Consider the following 26597-nt stretch of genomic DNA (forward strand, 5'->3'; position numbering starts at 1 on the left):
AGCTCTGGCACAGTGTCTTTCTGCCCGCGTGTGACTGCAGGACCGCAACAGGCAAAACACGTGACGGCTATGGTGGCTCTCCGTGTACAGTACTACAGCACATAACTGTAGTAGTAATAAATCTGTCAATATGCATGTCCCATCAAAATGTTTAAAGAGAATAAAACAGGAAAAATGTTTAAAATTAAGTCATTTATTAATTGCAACACACAGTTTGTTGTATACTATATTTGGTGTGGTTGCTCTAGGGGTTACGTTGGGAGAACAACAAGACCCCTTAAGCAACGCATCATGGAACATGTCCGGTCTATAAAGAACAATGATTTAAATTATCCTGTATCAAGACATTTCATACAATGTAGTCAGGGTGGTTTGAGAAATTTTCACTTTAGAGGGGTCGAATGTGTTCCGGCGTTAAAAAGAGGAGGAGATAGGTTAAATCTCCTCAATCGTAAAGAAATGTCTTGGATATTCTCTTTAGATACTCTCAGTCCTTTTGGAATGAATTTGGACTGGGAGCTTCAACATTTTTTGCATTGATTATATATTATATAGTGTTTTAGATACAATTTAAATTTATGATGTTATGTTTCTGTCTACTCCTTCTTTTTTCCTTCCCCCTCCTCTCCTTCTTCCCTCCCCTCCCCCCTCTACCTTCCCCTTCCCCTCCTTCCATTACTACCCCTCCCCTTCCCCCCCATCCCCCCTTCCTCCCTCCCCACTCCCCCCCCCCTTTTCCTTCCCTCCTTTTCCCCTTTGGGTTTCATGTTAATTTAATTGTTAGTTTAGTTAATTTTTGTTACTTAGGATTGGGAACATGTGTTTCTTTAGAAGAATGTGGTATTTCTTCCATCTGTCCATGACATGTTGATATAGACATTCCTATGCATTGGAGAACTTTATAGTCATGGTATATATATACTTGTGGATAGTATGACACAGGTGATAGTTCCAAAAGATTGAAGGATTATAAACTTGATAGTTAAAGATTTTTTCAGATTCAGAAAAACTTTTAAATATTTTTTCAATGCATGGAGATGTCTGTTCTTGGATGTTTTCTTTTGAGAGATTTATATTCATTTTTGTCTTACTTTAGGTATATATATGCTATTTATGTTTACTTTGCTAACAATATCGTGGGCTTTATTATTATTTTTCATGTACCGTTATGATCTTTTGCAGCAATGTTTTATTTGTTTTTAATCTTTTTTTTTTATTACTGTTGAAAGTATTTCCATGGGAGTATTTTGTGATTATATTGTTCTAAAGTATTTTATCTATTTAGACTATATTGGTTCACATCTATAGCTATTAGTTCAAGTTTCACAGTTTCTCCCTTAGGTTAATGTTTTAAATGTCACTGTCTCCCCCTGCCATTGTGGTTGTATTTACGTCTTGTATCTTTCGTCTTGTGACACTCGGAGGAGTTTATCTTCCACCAGGTGTATGATATTAAGTGCTCATTTAGCTCCTATTGGCTATTCCGCTGGGCAGGCTGGGTATTTTAAGCCGAATCAGTTATTTGTTATTTGTACTCTTTGATAAAGCGCGCTAAGTCGTGTGAAACGCGTAAGAGTGGGTCTATGTTGCTTTTGTACCATTAAAGCTTTTGCAGTCATCTGAGTGTTCCCGGTCTGTTTTCTTCATCACTGGGCAGTTGCACCGCTTTACCTGCTACTGCTACAAACCCGTTCCGGTTGGAGCACGCCACAGCTACCAGACGTCCCTATGCAGCAAACAGTGAGTCACATTCTGTTTATATACATTGGTTACCCATACAAGACTTACCTCTGCCAAGAGGCTATTGGGTTTAACAGGTCACTGTGTTTATGTGACGACGGGGGACACCATGAGACAACAGCTGCTGTGATTAAAGTTATTTCAAATGTGTTAAAGACGTTTTCTTTTCCGGTATCTACAGAGTAGCGCCACCAGGGGGCGTGTGGCTCCCTTCTTTTCCACTTCTACAGCACATAAACTTTACCATAGGGCTGCTATATATTGAACTCTGTTCTGTATTTGTATGAGACTGTATTACTGATCTATATTTTTCCTATATATTCTACATGTGCGCTCACCACCCTTCCTACTCCACTTTATTTATGCTGGCTGGCTAATGTTTTCTTTAATAATGTGCAAATGAGCTATTGTTCATATCTGGATAATAGTTATTTTGCCCTTTACTTTACTGTATGTTTTGGTGGGCATGAGAGGAGGTGTATTTATTGAAATGTATGCCATCTTTATTAATTTTACTACAGGATTGGTACTGCAGGCCAGTGAGGACCTGTGGGGACCACCCGAGGACCCCCGGGCGCCTATGGGGACCACCCGAGGACCCCCAGATGCCCACAGGAACCACCGGAGGACCCCCAGATGCCAACAGGAACCACCCGAGGACCCTCAGAAACCCACAGGGACCACCTGGGGACCCCTGTGGGCCCCCGGACACCTGTGGGAACCACCCGAGGGCCCCCAGACATCTGTGGGAACCACTCAAGGGCCCCCAGACTCCATGTCGATGACCCGGGAGCTCCCAAACACCCACAGGGACAACCCGTGGACCCATTGTGGGGCCCCGGACACCCACGGGGACCACCTTGGGCCCACGGACACTCACAGGGACCACCCGAGGGACCACAGATACCAGCCGGGGACCACATGAGAACCTCCGGACACCTGTGGGGTCCACCCGTGGACACCCGCTGGCCTCTGGGATCAATCCTGTGTTAAAATAAAAAAATTATGGTTTTATGTGAGGGTACAGGGGGTAGGTGGGTTGTGTATTGTCGGTTATTTCATTTTGCAAAGTTAATTGTGGGTAGTGGGGGTAGGTGAAGGGGGTATTTAGCCCTTGGTGGGTAGCGGGAAGGTTTAACCCCTTCATTGCCTTAGCGGTTAGCCGCTAAGGTAATGAAGTTGACTGTAAATGCATTTTTATTGCATGGATTCATGCTTGGGGTCTCCGGTGCTCATATTAATAGGTATCATCTTTGGAGACCACCGGCATCAATCCGATGCAGGAAAAAAAGCATTTTTTTTTTCAAAGTCCCATCTTGCTGTTTCTAAGCAGGTTTCCAACACCTTAACGACAAATTTTCCTGGTGTGATGATTTTGACGGACACTCGCCATTGTAGAGCCGCGATAGGCGTCAAAAACCTAATCGCTGCTTCTAGAATTGAATGAGTTTCTGAACCTGCCGAAAAGTGTCGATAAGTCGCTTTTCGCCGCTCGCTCTGCGATTTTTTTTTAAACTAAATTTTTGGGTGATTTAGTCTTTTATCGTTCACTTATCACCTCTTACAGAATCGCTGTAGGCCTTTTGGGGCCATAAGTGCTCGATAAGTGGCTTATGAACGCTTAGTGCATAGGCCTCTGAATGTGGCTGCTTTCTACAATTTTGAACATTGAGATTATTTAGGAAGGGCACAAAAGGGAAGTACTGCGTTTTTATGCATGGAAATGGGCAAGAAGAAAGGACATCAGGTCCTGAAACGTTGACCCCTTTTTATAATTGCTGCTCTTTTTTGCATTTGCCCTCTTTGTGAATCAGCTGTTTTTTTGCATTTTTGTACATCTTTTTGCATATTATAAGGTATTAGCTGATGTGTATCCCATTCACTCATTTATCCATGTTTTTAGACATAGCTTGTATTAATCTCTACTTTGTATATGTGTTAGAGATTTATAGTCACTGTATTTCCATGTTTTATACTTATAGCAGGGTCTTTCCCCCATTTCCCCGGTCCCCTCGCTTACCTCCGCTACAGCAGAGGACCTTACAGCAGTCAGGGAGGTTGCGGTGGTGGCTGGAGAGGTGAGCCAGTCACCGGGAGCTTCGTGGCCCACCCAGCTAGTGGGGGCCACCATCTTAGATTGTGCATGCATGCGCAGAGCGGCAGTAGTGGCAGCCATTAGGGAAATAGGCTCTGCATGGGGAACTACAAACCCCAGCAGCCCCAGCCAAAAAGGCTGCAGCTTCCCCTGGAGGGGGATATAGATACATTTCACATGCTGCAGCCACACCAGTCGGAACCAGAAGGGTAGGGTGTGTGTGTGCAGGTGTCAGTGACCCCGGCACTAGGCCAGAGACCCCCTTGGGCCCAGCTAGGCCCCGACTCACTACAGCTTGTGGTTGCTGCAGGGACAGGCCCATCAGTTAGGGATATTGCCCCTGTAGAACCATCATAGGGACATCATAGTGCCCACGCCTTTAGGAGAAGAAGGGTTTGAGACCTTGAGAGAGCATGCTCTTTACATGATAGACATGGTCTTGCTCTGAGGCAGTCAAGAGACAGCAGCTGGCCGAATGTGAACAACCACCGGCCACTCAACAGATACGGATGCACCGGGACACAGAGGGAGAAGTCACCGCTCACGAGTTACTGGAAGTCTTAACCAAACCTTATACCAGCGAAGACGACGAAGACGAGTTCCTGGCTTAGTTCTGGCTCTCCGCCAAAAAGAGGGAGAGTAATTATCCACATTCGTCTGCAAGCTCCAACTATCCCTGTGGACGTTGCTCTCTAAAAGTATCATTTCGGCCGCAGTGGTGGAGCAGTACCGGTTCAAGCAACTGCTGAATGGATCATTATCCTCACATCTCGTAGCTCTCCTGATGCGAGGCGCCCCTGCCACCGCCGTACCCCCTAGCTACATGGACTTAATGCGGCACATCCGAAAGCACGAAGTCCAGCAACACTTTCATGCCCCATAAAGATGAAAGAGCCCCTCATGGGTGAATCCAAGGGGGCATCGGCCCTGAAAGCCAAGGAGACATACAGCACTGAGGAGTACCCTCCGCCCAAGTTGTCTACAGCCAAGCCCAGGATGTCTGGGAGAGTATCCCTCACCTATCGGCGAGTTTAAAACCTGGGGAGGAGGGGCCACTAACTTGGAGGTTAGTGGCCCCTCCATCCCCGTTTTTAACCTTGCCTCTCCCCACTTTCCATATGTACAGGTCTTTTCATGCAGCTGTTTGTGACAGATCCAATGCAGATCATTCTTCTTATAATTATATAGGTAAATAAGAATTTTAATCAGTCAGTGTTAGGACCTGCGATATTGTGGTCATGCCTTGAAGTGGCTCGCAGGCTTATAATGCTTTGGTCAAAGGGTTAAACTAAATGACCCTTTTTTCAATATATGTATATATATATATGTATTTCACTGTGTATTTTTGTCATATTGGAAGTAGCTCTGGGCTCCCTTTGTGTTTTGTTTTGTACTAAATAATCAGTCAACTGTCCCACATAAGCCAAATATCTAGAGTTAAACAATTATTACATTTAATTACAGTATATCCATGTAATCCACCCGTAGATGATGGTTTTGGATAAGAAGTCACTTAAAATCATTTTAGCAGAGAATGTGTTATTGGCAAAGTACTTTTTTTCTATTACAGTAAAGAAATATTTGCTTCTTGTTTTAAACGTGCAGTTTCATTTAATTAGAGCAAATACTGTAATTTAAAAATTGCCTGTTTTATTCTGATTATATTACCAACAGTTTCATCCAGACATTTTCCATTAAGCATAAATATGATAAAATCATTTTGTATAGACTACTAACATACAACCCAATTTGATTTTCTGAAACCTGTTCCACTGATCAGTTAACGTTGAAACAGCTACAATGCACGACACTAACCACTTGCTCTAATTCAGAAGCAATTTGTATTGTAAAGTCTCCGTTTTTTTTTGTTATGAGAAAAGGTAGATACAGGCATACCCCGGTTTAAGGACACTCACTTTAAGTACACGCGCGAGTAAGGACAAGTCCCCCTATAGGCAAACAGCAGCTCGTGCATGTGCCTGTCAGCACGTCCTGAACAATAATACCGGCTCCCTACCTGTACCGAAGCTGTGCGCAAGCGGGGAGACTATAGAGTCTGTTACACATGCGTTATTTACATCAGTTATACACGTATAGGACGATTGCAGTACAGTACATGAATCGATAAGTGGAAAAAAGGTAGTGCTTCACTTTAAGTACATTTTCGCTTTACATACATGCTCCGGTCCCATTGCGTACGTTAATGCGGGGTATGCCTGTATAGCATTACATACAGTATATACAGTACTGTACTTTACAACAGGGGTGAGCAAACTTTTTATGCCGAGCCCCCCTTTTCATCCATAAAATTTCTCGGGCCCCCCCTGCCTGATGTAATCAAAATCACGTTGAAAAACCCCCAAAAAAACCCTTTATTAAACGGTATACAATATAAATCCAAATATGTCTAAATACTTACATATTTCAACATCTCGCACTTGCAAAATTAGGCTGTGTCCACGCTGCTGCTGAGAGCGGTGACATCACCAACTCTCCAAGCATGAGCACAGGGTGTCCTGCATAATTTTGCAAGCGTGGATCGGGGCTATTTTTGTATGTGTTTGTGTGTGGCTGTGTGTGTGCATTGACTGCTGCTGAGCACACTTCAAAGTCAATTTTGTTTGTCTCCCCAAGCGCCAAGCTTGGGAGAGCGTACGTGCTCAAAGGCAATACTTTTGGGGGGCATTCATCCACCTCTTTGCTACCTCCCTTCCCTCTCCCCCCCCCTTTTTTTTCTTCCCCTCCCTGCTCTTTGACTTGCTATCCCCATTGTCATCCACACTCCTACATACAGTATTATTAATTTTTTTCCGTTTTCAATGTTGTGTTTTCACTTATTTTTTACATTATTTCTGTACATTCATAGTATGATTGATATAGTGCAGCCTACCCTTTCACTTGCAGATTATCGCAGTGAAGCAGGTTGCACGCAGAGGAGAGCAGGACCACAGCGCTATTGCAGGGCAGACACCGGAAGGAGGGGCGTTTGACTTCACCGAGCTCGGACGTGCTCCTCCCCGTATCTCTGAAGCCCCTGCGCGTGCGCACACAGACCATCACGTGGCCGCCACCTGCACTAACCTGTTCACCCACCCGCACACATCTTCGGCTGCCCGCCCGTGCACATCTTCTTGGCCGCCCCTCGCGCACAGCTTTTTCGTCCTCCCGCGCACAGCGTCTGCCGGCCCGCGCACCCAGTTTTTGCCGCACGGCGCCTGCGGCCCCCTAAATAATCTTGCGCCTCATTTCCCCTCCAGTTTGCGCACCACTGCATTACAACACGCACTCTCTCTCAATCAATCACCACATACACACACACTCACACTCACCACATACACTCCATCAATCACCACACACACTCTCAATCCCCCCCACATACACACACTCAATCCCCCCCCACACACACACACACTCAATACCCACACACACGCACTCAACCCCCCCCACACACACACACACACTCAATCCCCCCCTCACACACACACACTCAATCCCCCCCACACACACTCAATCCCCCCCCACACACACTCAATCCCCCCCACACACACTCAATCCCCACACACTCAATCCCCACACACTCAATCCCCCCCCACACACACACTCAATCCCCCACCCCCCACACACACACTCAATCCCCCCCACGCCACCACACACACACTCAATCACCACACACACACTCAATCACCACACACACACTCTCAATCCCCCCCACCCCCCACACACACTCAATCACCACACACATACACACACACACACACACTCAATCACCCCCCCCCCACACACACACACTCAATCCCCACCCCCACACACACACACAACCCCCCCCCACACACAATCCCCCCCCACACACACACAATCCCCCCCCCACACACACACACTCAATCCTCCCACACACACACACAATCCACCCCCCACACACACAATCCCCCCCCCACACACACTCTCAATCCCCCCCCACCCCCACACACACACTCAATCCCCCTCCCACCCCCCCCACACACACTCAATCCCCCTCCCACCCCCCCCCCACACACACACACTCAATCCCCCCCCACACACACACAATCCCCCCCCACCCACACACACAACCCCCCCCCATACACACACACACTTTCACCTGGGGGGCGACACACTCCGATCCCCCAACCCCCATGCTGATGAAAACTGGTGCGGGAAGAAGACAGGAAGAGATGGAGGGCTGTCTGTGTGCAGAGAGTAGCCCCGCCCCCTCTGCAAGACACAGACACATAGAAGCAGCAGCACGGAGCGTCTGGCCACCTGTGCATAGCTCTGCCCGCCCCAAGGTTTCCCTGCAAGCAGCCCGCGCCCCCCCCTACATAATCTTGCGCCCCCCCCAAGGGGTCGTGCCCCACAGTTTGCGCACTGCTGCTTTACAACACGATTATTGTTATCTTAAATACTTTATTGTACAACGCATACAAATGTACATTATTTCTAACGCGATCCGCTTACAGCGCATGTGATTCTTTGGACCCCAAGCCCAGCGTTATAAGGGGGTTGAGCTGTACAAGCTTTTATATGTATGTTATCTCATTTAGTAGAAAATTATATAATAATATACTGTATCTGCATGCATTTTTGTGAACGGTAAGGAAGCAATACCATATTTCCATATTTCATTTTAAAGACTAATGTATTTGTGCTACTACATAGTAAGTACAATATGTCTCTGATATTCAGTTTCTATCACTGATTCACTCACAGTTGTACAGTACTTACCAGGAACAAAGCTACTGCTGTTCCTAGGATAAAGCCACCTATGACATCTACACAATGGTTTCTGTACTCAGAGACACGATTAAGTCCTGTAAGGAATGCAGAGCAGAGAGTCCCAAGACAAAGTACAGGCTTTGCTAGTCTACTGCTCTTTGTTTTAATTGTGCTTGTGATGTACATCTGAAAAGAAGAAGCATATCTTGAGTCAATATAATTTACAGCAAACAGCATAGTAGTAGTAGGTAAACACGTAAGAGGTCTACTGTGGTGGGTCATTGTATAGAACCATATGTTTACCACGCCATACTGAAATCAGAAAACATTGTGGTAGAGTAATAGAGTTCAAAGAGACTTATCAGAAGTCATAGTTTCATAGTAGATGAGATTGAAAAAAGCTGTCTATTGAGTTCCTCCTATTTGAAATATATTCCGCTGAGATCTGCTCATCCTCTATTTGTATTTATACTAATCCAGAGGAAGGCAAACAAAAAAACTCAATTGAAACATTAGCCAAATATGTCTCAAAAGGCGAAACAGATAAATTAGCTCCTGACTCCAGTAATAGCAATAAGATCTTTCCCTATATCCTTCCTATGTTTAATTTATTTGGGACGGCATATTCCCGTATAACTGTCCTTTCTAAAAAGATGTTAATCCAGGGAGAAATCTGATTATTTGGAGACAGGAAGGAATTATATTTTCCCCTTATGAGACTGCACTGGACAATGTTTCATTGGAGTTTTTTGCCCTCCTCTGAATCAAGATACTGCAAATACAAATACAGGCAGTGGCGGAATTACAAAACAGCCGCCCTTAGGCACTTACCTGGTGCCATGCTCCTCCTTCGTGCCGCCCTCCTCCTTCTTCAGTGTCAAAGGAAGCTGTGACATCACGTGGTGTCAAGTTGCCATGGCAGCACGTCACCATTTGACGTCTCAGTGTCATGTGATGCTGAAGAAGGTGGAGGGCGGCACAAAGGAAGAGCGCGACATGAAGGAGAAGGTAAGAACTGTACAGAGGCCCTATGCTCTCCCTCGGAAATCAGTGGGGAACAGAGCGGGGCCTCTGTATATGAGGGGGGGGAGAGGGAAATTTGTCACCCCAAAATTTTGCCGCCCAAGTCCTGGGCCTATCGGGCCTAATAGGTAATCCGCCACTTTATATAGGATAAGTATATATGCCCTTTCCTCTGTTACTCGACTGCTAAAAGTCAGACTCAGGCCCTCATTCTCTCACGTCTCGATTACTGCAACCTCCTGCTGTCCGGCCTTCCTGCCTCTCACCTGTCTCCCCTACAATCTATCCTAAACACTGCTGCCAGAATCACTCTACTCTTTCCTTAATCTGTCTCCGCATCACCCCTTCTGAAATCCCTCTCCTGGCTTCCGATCAAATCCCGTATCTCACACTCAATTCTCCTCCTCACTTTTAAAGCTTTACACTCTTCTGCCCCTCCTTACATCTCAGCCCTAATTTCTCGCTATGCACCATCCCATCTCTTGCGTTCTTCTCAAGGATGTCTTCTTTCTACCCCCTTTGTATCTAAAGCTCTCTCCCACCTTAAACCTTTCTCACTTTCTGCCCCGCACCTCTAGAATGCCCTTCCCCTCAATACCGACTAGCACCCTCTCTATCCACCTTTAAGACCCACCTTAAGACACATCTGCTTAAAGAAGCATATGAATAGCACTGGATAATCCTGACACATGATACATAAAGCTTGGCCCCCTGCAGAAGCACTAACTAGAATTCCCTCCTACTGTCTCTGTACGTTCTCCCTACCTACCAATTAGATTGTAAGCTCCTCGGAGCAGGGACTCCTCTTCCTTAATGTTACTTTTATGTCTGAAGCACTTATTCCCATGATCTGTAATATATATTATATGTTATTTATATGATATGTATTACTACTGTAAAGCGCTATGTACATTTATGGCGCTATATAAATAAAGACATACATTACAATACAAAGTATCTGTCGTCTACATTTGGCATAAGTTGAACTTGATGAACATATGTCTTTTGACAACCTCATCTACTATGCAACTATGTATGTAACTATGTCTAACCTTTTCTTAAAGCTATATATTCTATCTACCATCACAGTAGACCGTACTAAATTTCACATATTAAATGCCCTAACAGTATAGAAATTTCTATTGTCCTTGGGACAAAAAGTTCCCCAAGAAGATTCTTGCATTGACCTTGAATATATTTGTAAGTAGTTATCAAATCCTCTTTTGACCATCACCATCTTACAGTACTACCACTTCTTAGTAAATGTGGCCCACAATGTTTTAGAGCTCTGCTCTGTCTCCTAACTTTAGAGCCTCCAGCTAATCAGGACATATACACATTGATTTATAAAGTATACAGTAAGTTTATCATCAAATTTATACTAGGGGCTTGTAACCAATAAATATATTCATGTTATCTGGTGTTTACATTAATGACAATCTAGCAAATTCTTTAATAAGGGCTTTCATTAATGTTGCGTATAATGTAATTATGTGTAACTGAATAATGTCATGCAATAGAAAAATTTTAGTTAATTCAAAGACAAAATATAAATTTTTTAATAATTACATTTTTAGATTTATGCAATACGTAATTTTATATTGAACATTTGTTTTCGAACATTTTTAGTTATTAGGAATTAAACTAAAAATATATTTTTAAACAGATTATATACTGATTTCTTATTAAAGTAGCAAAACAAAGAATGGCACAAATACAGTTATTTCAATATAATTTTAATTTGAAAATAAAAATGTATAAGAAATCAAAGACAATTTGGAGTGATTTTGCAAAATTAAGAAAAATAAGGCAACTGTCTCCCAAATAATCTATACAGTACATGCTATTTTCCAAAAATATTATCTATGGTAATGCCAAAAATGTGCACAAGAGGGCAGCCATGCTTTATTCATACTTTATTAATATGTTATAAAGTAAACCTCGTGTCTTTTAACTTAAAATTTTAAATGGTTAAACAAGGCAGTAAAAAGATTTACATAATTCACTTAATGCAAACAAAATAATCTGTAAACAATCAAACTTCTTTGGTGCAAAATCCACAAAGCTACTGGACATTAAATCAGGGCTCATAACGTGACGTCATCTTAAACAAGTAGTGATGTTATTATTACTGAGTTAACATCAAATAAAAATACCACTTATGGTTACATTTGCATGTCTCAGACTGGTCTACAACCTTGTTTTTCCCCATTATCGCTTAGCAAACTGTGCTTCCACTGCAGCAAGGGATACTGGGTAATAACATGCAAATGACCACAGTGTGTCACTCTTCGAGTTAACATGGTATCCTCAAAGCTAATTAAATGCAAAAACAACTGTAGAACTTGCTTAGGCTTAACGTCATGCTATTGTAGCATTCAGATCCTGAAATAGGGCTTCAGCTCAAGCTGAGAAATTGTGGAGAGGGATAAAAGGCTAGGCTAGTTATATCATACCAAACCTAGGTGTTATATCCATCCAGATCCTGTAAAAAGCCCTATTTCAGAGACATGACTAACACCAAGTTTAGGTATAGTATCACCTAATGTAATGTTAACTCCCTACATTAATTGTATTCAACTTTAATGTAGAAAGGATCTATGTCCTCAGTACTTCTTCAGGAGTATATATCATTTATTTGTAAGTTCCCAACAAAGTGATAAGGGCAGCGTATAGGATTCATCAGACTCTTTCTTGTGACGTGGTGCTGTCCTCCACATAGAATAACAGACTAATCGATATTCAATGTTATGATAACACTTCATTTTCATATCATTACCACTAACAGCAACTATAATTAAGGCAAAGCTCTTTATGCGGGAAAACATGACTTAACATTATTTTACAGTCATTTGAAGATACGCCATTAGTTTTAATGTGATGTTAAGCCAGCTTTGTGGACTGTGTCTTTATGTGTAATACATAACCCTACACTGTGACAGATCAAAGAACAATGTGGATTACATCAAAAGGGTTAATGACGGATTTTTGTTTTTCAGACTTAATCAAGTATGTCACAACATAGTGAATTATAAAGGCAAAACATTTATTTAATTATGAAAAGTTGCAGTATCTTGACAGTCCATGTGCGGAGCAAATGGAGTTAAAAAGCAGTGATAACCTCTATGTTATATAATTGCACTTGCAATGAAAAAAAAAGGTTTGTGTTCATTTCAAATCTTCTCACGTTGCTCTTTTTAGGCCTTTTTCATTAGACATTAAAATCCTACTTTCACATCAATATGTTATGCCTAACATAGATTTTAAGAAGATAGAAATGCTGTTGTAATGAACTAATTTGTAGCAATGAAGGAATTAGACTATGGTGTGGCATTCAGACATGAAGCCAATTTAATTCTTTAAAGCAGATTGTTTCAACATTGAAAATAGATTCAATAGAGTAGGTTTGCAGAGAGGTGATTTGCAGAATTTACAAATTACTTTGTTTTAATGAATTACACACTAGATTAGCACATAACCTTTGCACAATGTATGCCAAAATGGACTGATTTTGCAAATGTACTGCACCACTCTGTCTGTACTTATTCAAGTACCAGGTAATGCATGCACAACAAATAATAATAACACTAATGATGATTCCATGTTGACAGTGTTTGCAAATGCAATTATAAGTTTCTATTTGTTTTTATTATTGCAACCGTAATATGTAAATGCATTCTTGTGTTATACTCTAAAATCATATCTTAATTGTTTTCTTTATACCAATCGTTTCTGTTGTGTCTTGGACATTTAAAGGTGGCCTGATGAGACCCTGATTGTGAACCACTGCGCAACAGTATAACAGTCAATTTGAGACACCACATGCTGACATTCCCAAAGTTCATGCTGACGTTATGCAGTTTGTTAAGTCTCAATCAATTTGTGTGTGTCTCACTGTGTCACATAGTGTGATGTAAATCTCACGGTGCTAGGAGACCCTGAGCATAGTTCTAACCCTGACTCAACATCAATAACCCACCACTGGTTAACCAATGGTTAATGTAATTAACCATTTGGTATGTATCTGTGAGTTGATTAGGCAGACCCCACCCTTAATTGTTATTCAAGTGACTGTGTTTTAGATTATTTAAGACTAGCTATATTGGCTGTGAGCCATATGGCTGTGTCTCCCATCTTAAAGTGTCATATTGAAGTGATGGGCAGAGTTAACATTGGAGTTGACATTGGAGGTGAAGATTGAGGAAGATCTGGACTCCACACAACAACTTTGCAACTGTGAGAACTTTATTTTCTAAATGCTATGATTATTTGTACTCTTCCTATCCTCCAGTACCTGGGAAGTCTCTCCTCCTGCATCTTACTATGCCCTCCCTATTGCCTTTTCTGGTTACTGTTTCCTCACTCCTTTGTGAATGTCTCTGTTCTCTCCAACTTCCTCACTGCACCATTATTTATACACCTCTCTCCCAACAACTGCTTTACCACTCAATAAAAAACACCCACACAAATCCTCTATTCACACCCTCTATCTACTCCTTCCTGCTGCTCGGGATCTCCCTGAAGCCAGACATACACACTTGCTCTCATTCATTCCTCACTTCCATCTCCTCCCATGCAAATGGTGTCAACCTTTTCATTTAATACAGACTAACCTTAAAACTCGCCCCACAAATCAAGCATCCCAATAGCCTGCACTCATGGCTATTGTTCCACACCCAGTCACTCCTACCACCCATTGTGGCCAAGCACAGCCATCTACAGCACTTATTCCCTCACCTGTTGTCTCTGTAAGTTCCCCTCAAACCTTAGATTGTAAGCTCTTCGGGGCAGGGTTTTCCTTTCCAATTGTCTGATTTTGCTGTACTTATTGTATTATTATAATTCCCTGTACTGTATTCTTTGTGAAGCGCTGAGTACACTTTTGGTACTATATAAATAAAGACATTCAATACAACATATGTTGTAAGAAAAAGAAATGTATTTCAGCGCGTTGACTCAGGCAATGATTCCAATCATGTGATATAAAGAAAGAAACAGGAAAACACAGTGGTATATTATCGATATTAGCAAACCCAGCGTTCACTAGTTTTAAACTGTTAACACTTACGTTATGATAGATGATGTCTCAAATATATCTGAGTTAATACTCTATATCAGGGGGCGCAAACTTTTTTCCCTGTGCCCCCTTGCTGGCGGTCACCTCACCCCACGCCCCCACTCACCCCCACTTACCTCGGCTCCGGCGTCATGAGGCCATGCTGCCATAGCAACGTGAAATCACATTACCTCGCTGCGTCATTTGACGCCGCATTGCCATGGCGACGCATGTGGAGCCAAGGTAAGTAAAGGTTTACAGAGGCCCTGCAGCTCCCCCGGCACTTAATTTAAGTGCCTTTGGGAAGCACGCGGGGTTTCTCTAAATCGCGTGCCTCCCCCGCCGGCAGCCTCGCGCACCCCAGTTTGCGCACCGCTGCTCTAGATCATCCAGTAAACGGCAATATCTTATAAAGTATAGGAAAAGGAACATGGCATAATAAAGTTTAATAAACAATAAAACTGGTAAAAAAAACAGGTGGTACTCATAAACGGCTAATTCACATGAGCATTGTGAATACAGTAGCTTTCCAGCACAGTCAAATTCAGTCAGACTCAGGACTTCCATGCCTTCTCCTTAGATGGTATGTAATCTGCGTGGACTCCATTCCTAAACCTCTTTCTCCTCCTCTCTTCTAGGTGTGACTGTCTCTGTTGCACCCCTGGCTTGTGTACAGCCAAGATGGGGGCCGTGCAGAAGTAACGTCTCAAGGGAAGACATACCATCTAAGGAGAAGGCTTGGAAGGGCTTAGTCTGGCTGAATTTGACTCTGCTGGATAGCTATTCACAATGCTCATGTGAATTAGCCGTTTGTGAGTACCACCTGTTTTTATTACCAGTTTTATTGTTTATTAAACTTAATTATGCCATGTTCCTTTTCCTCTACTTTTTAAGATATTGCCGTTTACTGGATGATCTGGAGTATTAACTCAGATGTATTTGAGACACCATCTAAGTGTTTAACGTGTAAAACTAGTGAACACTGGGTTTGCTAATATCGATAATATACCACTGTGTTTTCCTGTTTTTCTTTCTTTATCTCACATGATTGGAATCATTGCCTGAGTCAACGCGCTGGAGAACATTTCTTTTTCTGCAAATTGTTTCTTGAGGGATGTGGAACTCCCTTCTTCGACTGTAGCAGTGGGAATTTGAGTAAACTATATGTATATTTATACCCTTGTATATGTAGCCCCCTCACTAATTTCCCTAAAGAAAGCATTATACAGGGAACCTGTCAAATGAGGTATTGTGTTCTATGTGATAATAATTGATACCCAGAGTGCTCGTGACTAAGCTGGAGCCGTGAGACTGATGTGCCTGTCAATAAAACACCTTTGAGTTGCAATAGATCCTGGCACCTTATTTCTTGTCCTGTGCTCACAACCACCAACAATCCTCCATTAAAGTCCAGGCCTGCACCTGCCAGACAGAACCCTGAGATCCCAGGTAACTAGCCGAGGAGCTAACACTCTAATCCCATCGGGAGCTGGGTTGAACCCGGTTCCCACATGTACACCCTATCTGCTGCCGGGGGGGGGGGGGGAGGAGTAGGGGGGGGGAGGAGTAGGGTTGTTACATATATATTATATATTTTCAAAGAACATGTCACAGTGGTTAGTGCTGCTTCCTTTTTTTCCCATATGTTGTAAACCCACCTTCGATGTACAGATCCCGACCCCAAAATATTTTAATGCCACCCACAATGTCACAGACCCTGCCACCGACGTTAAACCTCATCCCAGACAGATACTTTTGCTCAAGAGGTGAGAATTGGTCTCACACATACCGTATTTCACGGTCAGTGTTATGCTGCAGAGTAAACACCCTTGATAGCTCTGTTTATATAACTTGTGATAGTCAAAATTAGAATTTTTTTACAAATGTATCTTCTTAAATTGAAGTTACAAGAGTAATTACCAATTAATTCACTTAATCCTGCTGACTGACTAGCAGCATGAAGAAAGCCATTAAACAACTAAAAAGATGATGTTAGAAGCATTCTAATTGTTTCGTGGAAGCCACACATTTGAAAAAGTAATTAATGATACACATCACTTACCGTTGCATATAACGCTGAATAAATACTTAGAGCAGCATGTTTAGATGGAAAAGACCTTCTGGCCATCTCAATTACTTCTGGGTCACCAGTGCATATGTTTCCATTGTTGATAAACTGATGATGAGCATGGCAATCAGCTGCAGTGTAATTTGGTTTGCACACCGTCAAGAAGAAAGGAGTCAAGTTACCTGTCACTACCTGGCCAGCATTAACAAAAATGTCTGTCGCAAAGAGTCCAAATGCAAAAACTCCTGCAAAAAATACATTAATTAAAAATGTAATATGTACTGTAAGGTGGGTGCTTTCCCCCCCATAACCTGATTTAAATACACTTGAATGACTAATAACAGTTATAGACACTTCTTTGTAATTATGACAGATTTTCAGATTATTGTGCATTTTAAAAAAAAATCCCTTTGTTTAAAATAAAAAAATGACATCAAAAGAAAAAAATCATACTGTAGTTAGAACTTATTCAATTTATTTTCTTGCTTAGCAGAGATACTCGTGTTTTTTCTGTGTCAAACTACGAAACATTCCCCAATTACTGTACACAGAGTTAATTTCATTGGTAGCTCCTTTGATATATTGCTATACATAGAAGTTGGTAAAGCATTAATTAAACATTGTCACATCTTAACAGCAGATTATATGGAAAGTGACAGTGATATCTACAACATTGTGTAACCAATAATTACATTTCTAAATTGATCAACACTTCCCCACGAGCAAGAATATTTAATTAATTTGTGGTTATATGCTGGAGTTGACAGTAAAGCACATAGCATGGTACTCAAAGGGATTCCCACATACTCTATTCTGTTTGTGGCAATTTGCCAGCCATCAATACTTGCACAGGGACAATGAAAGTTCAAGGACATTTCAAAGTTATTTAAATGAACTTGTCACATGCTCAGAAAAAGGGAAAGGAATTGTCAGAATATACAGTAAAAACTTATCTTGTCACATTATCAAGGCCATACTGGAGTAAACGCCTTTCACCCTGTGTCTATGGGATCTGTTTATCAAATACTCCTGTCTTCCAAAGTGGGGCAGAAAAAACGGACCAGACTTAACAAGGATAAACAATTTAAACCAATGGAAAGGTTTTTTTTTTTTTAAATAAATCTGGTATAGAATTTTTTATTAACTTTTCCCCCTGAATTTTGCAGCTAGGACATTTTTATACATGACCACCAAAGTCAGTTTGCATGTATATTTCCCGATGTCAATCAGTATGCAGCTCAGGAAGTTAATTTGGAGTTACTGTACTGTAAGTAATACATTTTGTATTGGAAAGTTTCCAGTTTTTTTTTCTTCACTTCATGCCAAAATCACTAGGGTTGTGTGAACCTCTTTTATAACACCCCACCTTTTTTTTTATAGGGAGAACAATTTAGAGAGAGCAAAAAAAAACATATCTCCTGACATACAGAATTTTTGAAAATATTTTCTAACTTGGCGTTTTAAAGACTGAAAAATTAGGAAAATATCTCTAAAGAAGAGATATAGAAATCTTCCAAACATAGGGCACTTACAATGTGTTTAAAAGTAATAACCATACATACCGTATGTTTATTATTCCAGTAGAATTAGCAACGCAACAAGCTAATGTAAGAAGATTTAAAAGATACAAGTGCTGGAGCATATCACCCCTATTTATATAGTAACAGTGAGACAAATATACAGTAATAACAATAGTTATGTAAGCAGCAGAGGTAATACCTTCTGTATTGGGCTGTGTTACAGAGCGGAAACTTCCTGCAGCATGGAGGTCTGGTGTTGCATGACTCAATTACGCCATTAATTATATTATTAAAGTAATGTTATCATTATTAAATAATATATTATTATATTTTAATCGCCAATTATTATACCGACTCGGGAATAACGGCACTTGTTATACTTCTCTCATCTCACTAAATTCCTGGAATCGTATATATAGCTATAGGTAAGCCTATCAACAAACAGGGGGGCACACAAGGCCATAATGAGAAGCTATATGACCAGCCTCTCATTTCACCTAAAATGAACAAGGAAAAGAAACTGATCTCTTTCAGGGATAACTAACCAACCTAGCTCCACGCCATTGTTCTTTTTGGCCCTGTGAGGTCTACAAGTTCTCTTTACTTGTGGAAAGTGTGAGTGCATTTCCACCTGTTATGTTTATATATTTCTACATAAAGTCAGTCTTACACTATGACTGCAATGTCTCGTAAACTAATGCTGAGACTCACCTGACTGCACACCCTGGCAAACAGCACTACAGAATCTCTACCTATCTACTCCTTGGATTGATATCCAAAAATGCCTGATTATATCTAGCAGCATGTTAGTGTGCCCTTTTCCCATCTAATGTACATTTGCCCAGTGCCTTGCATATTGCAGTATATTTCTTTCTTTCTTTCTTCCACATATTTACCCTGAGATTTCTGCACTCTGGATTCTATGTTCTATCGTTCTATTCAAATTTCAGGAAACATTCTATGTCTCAAGAGCAGTGTTTCCCAGACAGGGTTATATTTATTATACAATTGCTTATCACACAAACTCACTGGTTTGTTGTATCACATATTTATGCTTTATTTAGGTCACTTCACTTATTCCCTTTATTACACAACCCAATATACTCTGCGCTTAATTTTTTGCCACCTTATTTTCCTTCCTGATGGTGACGTAAACGTTTTTTGTTGATCCGTATAATTGCACACTACACTTAATTGCACCTAATATTACCCCATGGTTTAAGTGGGCAACAAAGTGTTTCCTTCCTCCTTTTGAACATCTTTCAATAAACTAGCTGCTATATAGATGGGGTATTATTCCTTTGGGAAGGTAATAGGATTTATTTAAATGAATTTGTAGAGCACTTAAATATTAATAATTTAAATATCAAATTGACACATCATGTGAGCAAAGTTTATATAAAGCTTTTGGATTTTGGATCTTTAAAAAGTTGGCTGCCTGCAGGTTTTGTATTTGTATCCACAGAGTAAATCAGCATAAGTGCCGTTTTTAAGATTAAAGTGCAATAATTCTCAAGATAAAAACTTTAAAATGCACCTTTGAGAGAAAGAAGGGAAGATAGAGGGGAGAGAGAGAGATAGGAGAGAGGGGGAGAAAAGCCAGTGCTTTTCTACGCCGCAGCTCTAGCAGGGTGAGCTAAACCAGCTGATGGCTAGCAGTACACCACTATCTACTACTAGCATACCTCCAAAGGATATTTATTTGGTTTATTGTAACCTTGAAATGACTTGAAGCTCAAAATAATAATATGTACTGAGGGCTATGAGTTTAAATAAAACAAAGTTCAGTGTTAATAAATAAAACAAAGAATGGAGTTCATACTGATGTCCATCCTTTTGCAAAAAAGATTGTTCTTACTGTACCTCTGATGTTAGTGAAAATTGGGTACTATTGTGGTTTTTAATGCACCTAATGTTTTTTAATAAGAAATGTTTGCTTTTGTCCTTTTTTGTTTTTCAGAATAACAAATAACTCACATTCTGTATGGTATTAAAAAAAAACATTTTGATTCCATAGCCTCCAGATTTCAGAAAGAGGGAAAAAGTAAATGTGTTCTTTTAAAACGGTATATGAGTAGCACTAACATTTCTATATTTTCTGTATTAAAAAAGAAAGGTATTAAGATATTTAAATAATTGTAATTATTGATAAGCAGTATATTTGTGTACGGTACTGCATATTTTTGACAGTGATAGTAGCAAATAATTGAATGTAAGCAATCTATGAGAATGTACTGTATGTTTATTTTAATTTAGGTTTTACAAATCCATTGAGCTTAGTGAATAATTGAACATGAAATGTGCTGCTTAGAATTATGTATGATTATAGATGATTATAGATGTATTAGAAGTAGTTAGAAGTAGAAGTAGTTGTGTATGTTCAGTGGAAACATTTTATTTATTCTAGATGCAAGATTAAAGTGAGTTATACAGTAGAGGCAACTCTTATTCTAACAAAAACCAGTGGCAATTCCCCAAAAAACCCAGGAAACACCCAGGTACATTCTGAATACATGCCTTAAACTTTCCTTAAACTAGCCCCAGCATTTCTGCATTGATTAATGGCCTATCAGGTTAACAGCGGGGGTCCCTGGCAGTCCCATTCAAACTGAATTGGACTGCCAGGGATCCCTGCTGTGTTAATCCTATGGGTCGTTAGTCAATGCAGAAATGCCTTAAACGTGCCTCAAACTAGCCCAGAACATACCCAGCACATACCCAGCACATACCCAGAATGTAACCCGGCTAGTATACGGCAAATGTTAGAATAAACGTTGCCTCTACTGTATGTCTTTGATTAACTGATTCTTACCTATAAACCGTATGATTCTTCGAATTAATGGATTCAGGTAACAGCACTCCCCTGTCAAAATCATTTTTTCTTGAATAATCAGACTCTCTCTGCTAGACTTTATGAAATAAGTAGTAATCTCACCAATGAAGATCTGAAAAAAAAAAATAACAATGAATGAACACCATGGAATATAACATTCAGAATATTATGTGTCATATTACTGTGGTGGCTGCCCTAAATGTACATTAAACATGAACTACATTGATTGTTTCCATAAATACAAAATCAAAATAAATATCTTCTTGATAAAACTCCTTTGTCATTATCATTACACCGGAAATTGTGTTTTACTTCCTCGGAAGCCTTTTTATTTTAAAATGACAATGGACAATTCATTTCAGACAATTATAAAGCTATGGAAGAGAAAAAAACATATGCCAGAGCCAGGAGGGAAGGAATAACCTTCTAACATGTTATAAAATAAACACGTGCCACCAACAGTATTTGCTACCAATCTATCACCATCACCTGCTTTTTATATGTGATTACTGTCCTTTACTCTTTACAACAGTGCTACAGCAAAAACAATCATAATATTTTTGTTTGATTAAGAAAATTATTTTATATGTTGCGGTCATGTAAAATGCCTACAGTCATCTCTCCTGCTGGCAGTAAGGCCTGGTAAGTGTGGGTATGCCAGCAGTAATCATGGAGGTTTTCCCTCACACCCTGGTGGGGTGCTCTGTGTATGGCTGGGACTGGTCACATGCTCTGACTCCATGGTTAGTGATGTCAGAGGTGTGCCAGCCTCAGAAGCTTACATAAGGCACAGCACTGTGTTCTAAAGTTAGTTGGTTGCTGTGGAGTTGCTGGAAAGTTCTACCTGAGTTGCTGTCTAGTTCAAGTCCAGTTGAGGAGGAGTTCTGTCAGTTATGATATAGTAACTCCATGGGAGGCTGTGTCCAGGGACCTGGCACAGGACAGTGATTCCTGCGGGAATAGTGAATCCCTGATCTAGGTGATATACCTATCAAAAGGGAGCACTGGCGAGATGAGCGGCTGAAGATACTCCTTGTGGAGGGCAGTTGCCCTGCCGTGTCAATAAAGATGAGTTCAGCCAGAAACCCTCTCGTGTATCTATCTGGAATGAGTGTACAGAGAGGAGCACCACGGAGGAGTTCCTCGCCAGGATCATCCCCTTGCGGACGCAGGGACCCTGGTGAGGTGGAGGCGCTGCACTGGAACTAGGTGAGACTCAGCACACTACCTCAGCTGCCTGTCTGACGGGTCCTCCCCACACACCATCATGCGGGAGACTCAGGAGTCCTGTAGCCAGCAGGTGCACCATCAGGCATATTCACACTGTAATGGGGTCCGGTTAGACCACAGGGGCCAATGTGAGATTGGGTGGGTCAGGCCGGGCCAGAAATACCGTTACATTTGGAGGCGAGCTGCTGAGATCAGATCCGTCAACAGGACAGGCTTTTAGCTAGGTCACTTGGAAACAGGGAGAGTGTCTGCTGCCACTTTGTGCTGAGTAGGGACGGACCTAGGGGTAGTCAGGGGGCTGACGGGATATTGTCAGTTCGCAGGGACAACCTAGGGGCCTGAAGGGAGTGAGGGGTCTGGAGCGGGCTATAGCTGACCGAGTCACCTTGAGGCAGTGCTAGTTGGTAGGATGCCAGAAGGGACAGCCTGTTAACTTGGTCTGGAGTCCTGGAGAGGGTCTGCGCTAGGCTGACCAAGACAGGTAGACGCCCCAAGTACTGCATGGCAGAGCCAGCCAGAGTACCTAGCCATTCCAGACACTCACCGTAGGGAGCACAGACTGGGAGGAAGGAGTCACAGCAGACACTGAGAGAGTGAGCCTAGCCTGAGGTAGTGCAACACTGGGTCACACCTAGATAAGGTACACATGTGGTGGTGCATCTGAGCTAATCTTTATTGTACCGGTGTGGTGGCTGCCCCGCAGAGTGGAGCCTCATGTACGACAACTGTTATGAGAGAGTGGAGGATCCGCGTGGCGCGGAGAACGTAAAATGGCGGACAGAGGCTGATGGGGAGGGCACCCGTGGCGTGCAACCCACTGAAGAGCAGACTGTCGCTGAATTGTCCTTAACGAGTTTGCTCTGGAGCGGAGCAAAGGCCGTGGCTGCCCCGTTTTTATCCTGCCTGGGACAGCGAGGGGCCACCCTTGAAGAGTGTGAGGAAATTGTCATAATTGGGGGAGAACCCCGTGAGGAGAGCGAACGAATGGACTTTTTGGGCGCCAAAACCAACCAAAATGGCGGTTCCCGCTTGCTAGGGAAACCGCATGGGCCAGGCGCAGAAAAAATGGCTGCTGCAGGACTTGCACAGAGCTGGCCGGGAATGGCGCGAACAGCAGAGCCCCGCCCTGATGGGGGGCATGGCGCGAAAGCTATGGCTGCGCCGGGATGGACAGTGACTAATTCAGCCCCTGTGCTGAGTCAACCGTTGAGTTTATGGGACCCTCCCCTGATTTCTACCAGGGGGAGTGACTTTCAATTATGGCCTGTGGGGATGCACCCACTGGGCCCAGGGACTGATATTCAGACGGCGCCACTACAGAAAGTAGTTCCGGCCGTGGAGGTGATTTGCAAGAAAGAAGGGTACCTTGCGCAAAAAGCTGCTGCAAGGAGAAGGCGGGAACTAGCCGCGGGAAAGGACTCCAGCTCTGGGGAGGAAATTGGCGCGAAAACGCAGACCGCGCCCACCAGGACTGAGAGAGGTGCGGCCTTAATTAAGGGGCATGATATTCCCCTGTGGGACCCGCCCATTATTGCAACCCCTGGGGGCGGGTTCCAACTCTGTCAGAGAAGGGAGGAGCCGAAGCAGGGAGTGGCGGATCCAGCAACTTCCACCAGTCAGTTGCGAGGAACCACAGAGAAGGAGAGACCTGTACAGGAAGTGACTCCTGTACAAAGAATGGCCTGCTCCTCCACTGTGGGCACTATGGTCTCCACCCAGCCCTACTCAGTGCCCGGCGGGGTGCTGGTGGTGAGGGTGGCCAATACTGAGACGGTGGTCGGGCTCTGCCTACAATGCGGGCTGCCCGGAGGTACTGTGAATACGATGGCACGTTGCCCTCATTGCGGGACTTTGTATCTGTGGCCTATGCCCACATTCGTCCCAATACAGCCTGCTCACCCCCCGGTGGATGTGACACGGCGCTCTGCTGAGTCCCCGGGCGCGCTGTGGATCAACCGCGCGAGTCCCGGAGACAGGGGACTGGAGCCGGTCAAGTCGGCTGGGTCACTGGCCATTGAGGCGGCTGGATTAAACCCCGCGACAGGGGCAAAGAGACTTTCACCCCGCCCCGCGACCCCTAGGTCGGGGCGAGGGGACTACTCTGATGAGGACCTTCGTGAGCTGGCGGTAGCAAAAACGGAGCGGAAAAGACAGACGGGAAGAACGACGCCCCGTGGGGTGAGTGACCGGACGTCCCCCGCAGATCGGCGATCCGACCGACGGAGTCCCGCCATCCCAGGACCTGGCGGAGATGGGAGAGAGACGCCTACACCCCTGCGGACGGGTAAGCCAAAAAGCCCTATCTCTTACCTGGTCACAACAGACGGCGAAGCGCTGGAAGGGCCGCGCCAGGCCCAACGCGCACGTGGAGGAACGGCATCACTTCCGGTGGCGACGGCGGAGCAACCGGATGTCGTCGTGGAAGAAGAGATCCCGCATGGGGGTCCAACGCGAGATGGCGACGCTTCCGGTTCCGGGGAGGACGTCACTTCCGGTGGCGACGGCGGAACCCAGGAAGGGGAAGCAGCGACGCTTCGGCGATTGGGGGAAGGTCCCCGACCGCTCGTATTGCCCAGAAAATGGAGAGACGATCTCAGGACTGAGGAGGGTGAGACATCATCCTTGGACCAGTCTACGGACAGCCAGGAGCGGGTCGTAACCCCGTGGGGTCCCGTCCCATGCCCCTATACCCAACCCCATGCCCTAGCTAATGTCCCTACCCCTATCACACGGTCACCGGGTTCACCGCCCAGCTTGGAACTTGTGGACATACCTTTGGGGGGGGAGGAAAAACGGACTGGGGAGAGGCAGCTCAGTGGAGCTACGGAAGGCGATTTACGGGGAGGGGGAGAATTGAGGGTGGCGGATACAGCACCCCAACCGGCAGTAAAGGCTCCGGGGTCCTCGAGGTGGTTCAACTCGCGATCCACAAGGTCGTCAGGGGTATTTTCATTTGATGACGACCGGGAACCAGGGCCTAATCCCTTTAAGGAGACCCAGTGGTGGGCTCCACTATTTGAGGGGTACTCCGCATGGATGGACCGTACTCGGTTCCTCATCCGGCGGGAGGACGTGGTAGATTTCTGGTGGAAAGAGGGAGAGTTTACACCCGAGCAGAGGGACAGGGAACTACAGAAGAGGTGGTTCCAGCTGGAGCGTAGAGACATAGCGCCCATGGGTCCCGACACACTATCAGATCCAGTCGATCCTGATGAGCCCCTATCATGGGTGTTACCTGGGAGGGCAGGTAATGCTGATCTGACCAGGGTCAGTAGGGCGGAGAGGGCTATAATAGTCAAATATAAAAAATCCCATGGGTTGGAGTATCCCTATGTTCCGGAGCCCCTGATGGATGAAATTGAGGACAATAGGGAAACGTGGCTCCAAGAAACTATAGAGCTGTATTTAGCCAATAGGGGGAGTGACATTGTAGGTAAGAAGGCGGAAGAAAGGATAGACACCCTGATGCGAGTGTGGAGCATAGGGAGAAATGTTCACAAACATAGGGTGACCTATGTGCCAGAGAGAGGATCACCTAGGCATTATTATGTTACGGTCCTGGATATGGGTAACCGGGAAGTGAGGAAACCTGACCCAGATCACTATTATTAAGGGGGTACTGAGACATTACGCGGGTTCGTGGCTGCTGGTCGGGGCGGGCTTGGCGGATGACTGTATTCATGTGTACTGTATTATGAGGAAATTTGTGTGATGTTAATTATGTTTTCTGTTGCAGTGCTTCCTGGAAAGAGGTATGCAAATTTAGGTCCCAGCGAGGACGATGGGATTCACCAGGGGGAGAATGTAGCGGTCATGTAAAATGCCTACAGTCATCTCTCCTGCTGGCAGTAAGGCCTGGTAAGTGTGGGCATGCCAGCAGTAATCATGGAGGTTTTCCCTCACACCCTGGTGGGGTGCTCTGTGTATGGCTGGGACTGGTCACATGCTCTGACTCCATGGTTAGTGATGTCAGAGGTGTGTCAGCCTCAGAAGCTTACATAAGGCACAGCACTGTGTTCTAAAGTTAGTTGGTTGCTGTGGAGTTGCTGGAAAGTTCTACCTGAGTTGCTGTCTAGTTCAAGTCCAGTTGAGGAGGAGTTCTGTCAGTTATGATATAGTAACTCCATGGGAGGCTGTGTCCAGGGACCTGGCACAGGACAGTGATTCCTGCGGGAATAGTGAATCCCTGATCTAGGTGATATACCTATCAAAAGGGAGCACTGGCGAGATGAGCGGCTGAAGATACTCCTTGTGGAGGGCAGTTGCCCTGCCGTGTCAATAAAGATGAGTTCAGCCAGAAA

The 26597-nt window shown here is 43.6% G+C and overlaps 1 protein-coding gene across 2 annotated transcripts in view; it reads right to left on the bottom strand.

Moving 5' to 3' along the window:
• The window catches only part of PLPPR1 (phospholipid phosphatase related 1), a 235138-nt gene that overhangs the window by 19092 nt on the left and 189449 nt on the right, over nucleotides 1-26597 (bottom strand). For both annotated transcript variants that reach the window (XM_075595309.1, XM_075595318.1), the window contains exons 4-6: nucleotides 21046-21178; nucleotides 16708-16958; nucleotides 8576-8752 (exon numbers count right to left, since the gene is read on the bottom strand). In XM_075595309.1, the coding sequence (XP_075451424.1) occupies nucleotides 8576-8752; nucleotides 16708-16958; nucleotides 21046-21178 (561 nt within the window). The remainder of the gene's footprint in view (nucleotides 1-8575; nucleotides 8753-16707; nucleotides 16959-21045; nucleotides 21179-26597) is intronic.

This window comes from Ascaphus truei, chromosome 1, assembly GCF_040206685.1.
Source record: "Ascaphus truei isolate aAscTru1 chromosome 1, aAscTru1.hap1, whole genome shotgun sequence".
Taxonomy (NCBI): domain Eukaryota; kingdom Metazoa; phylum Chordata; class Amphibia; order Anura; family Ascaphidae; genus Ascaphus; species Ascaphus truei.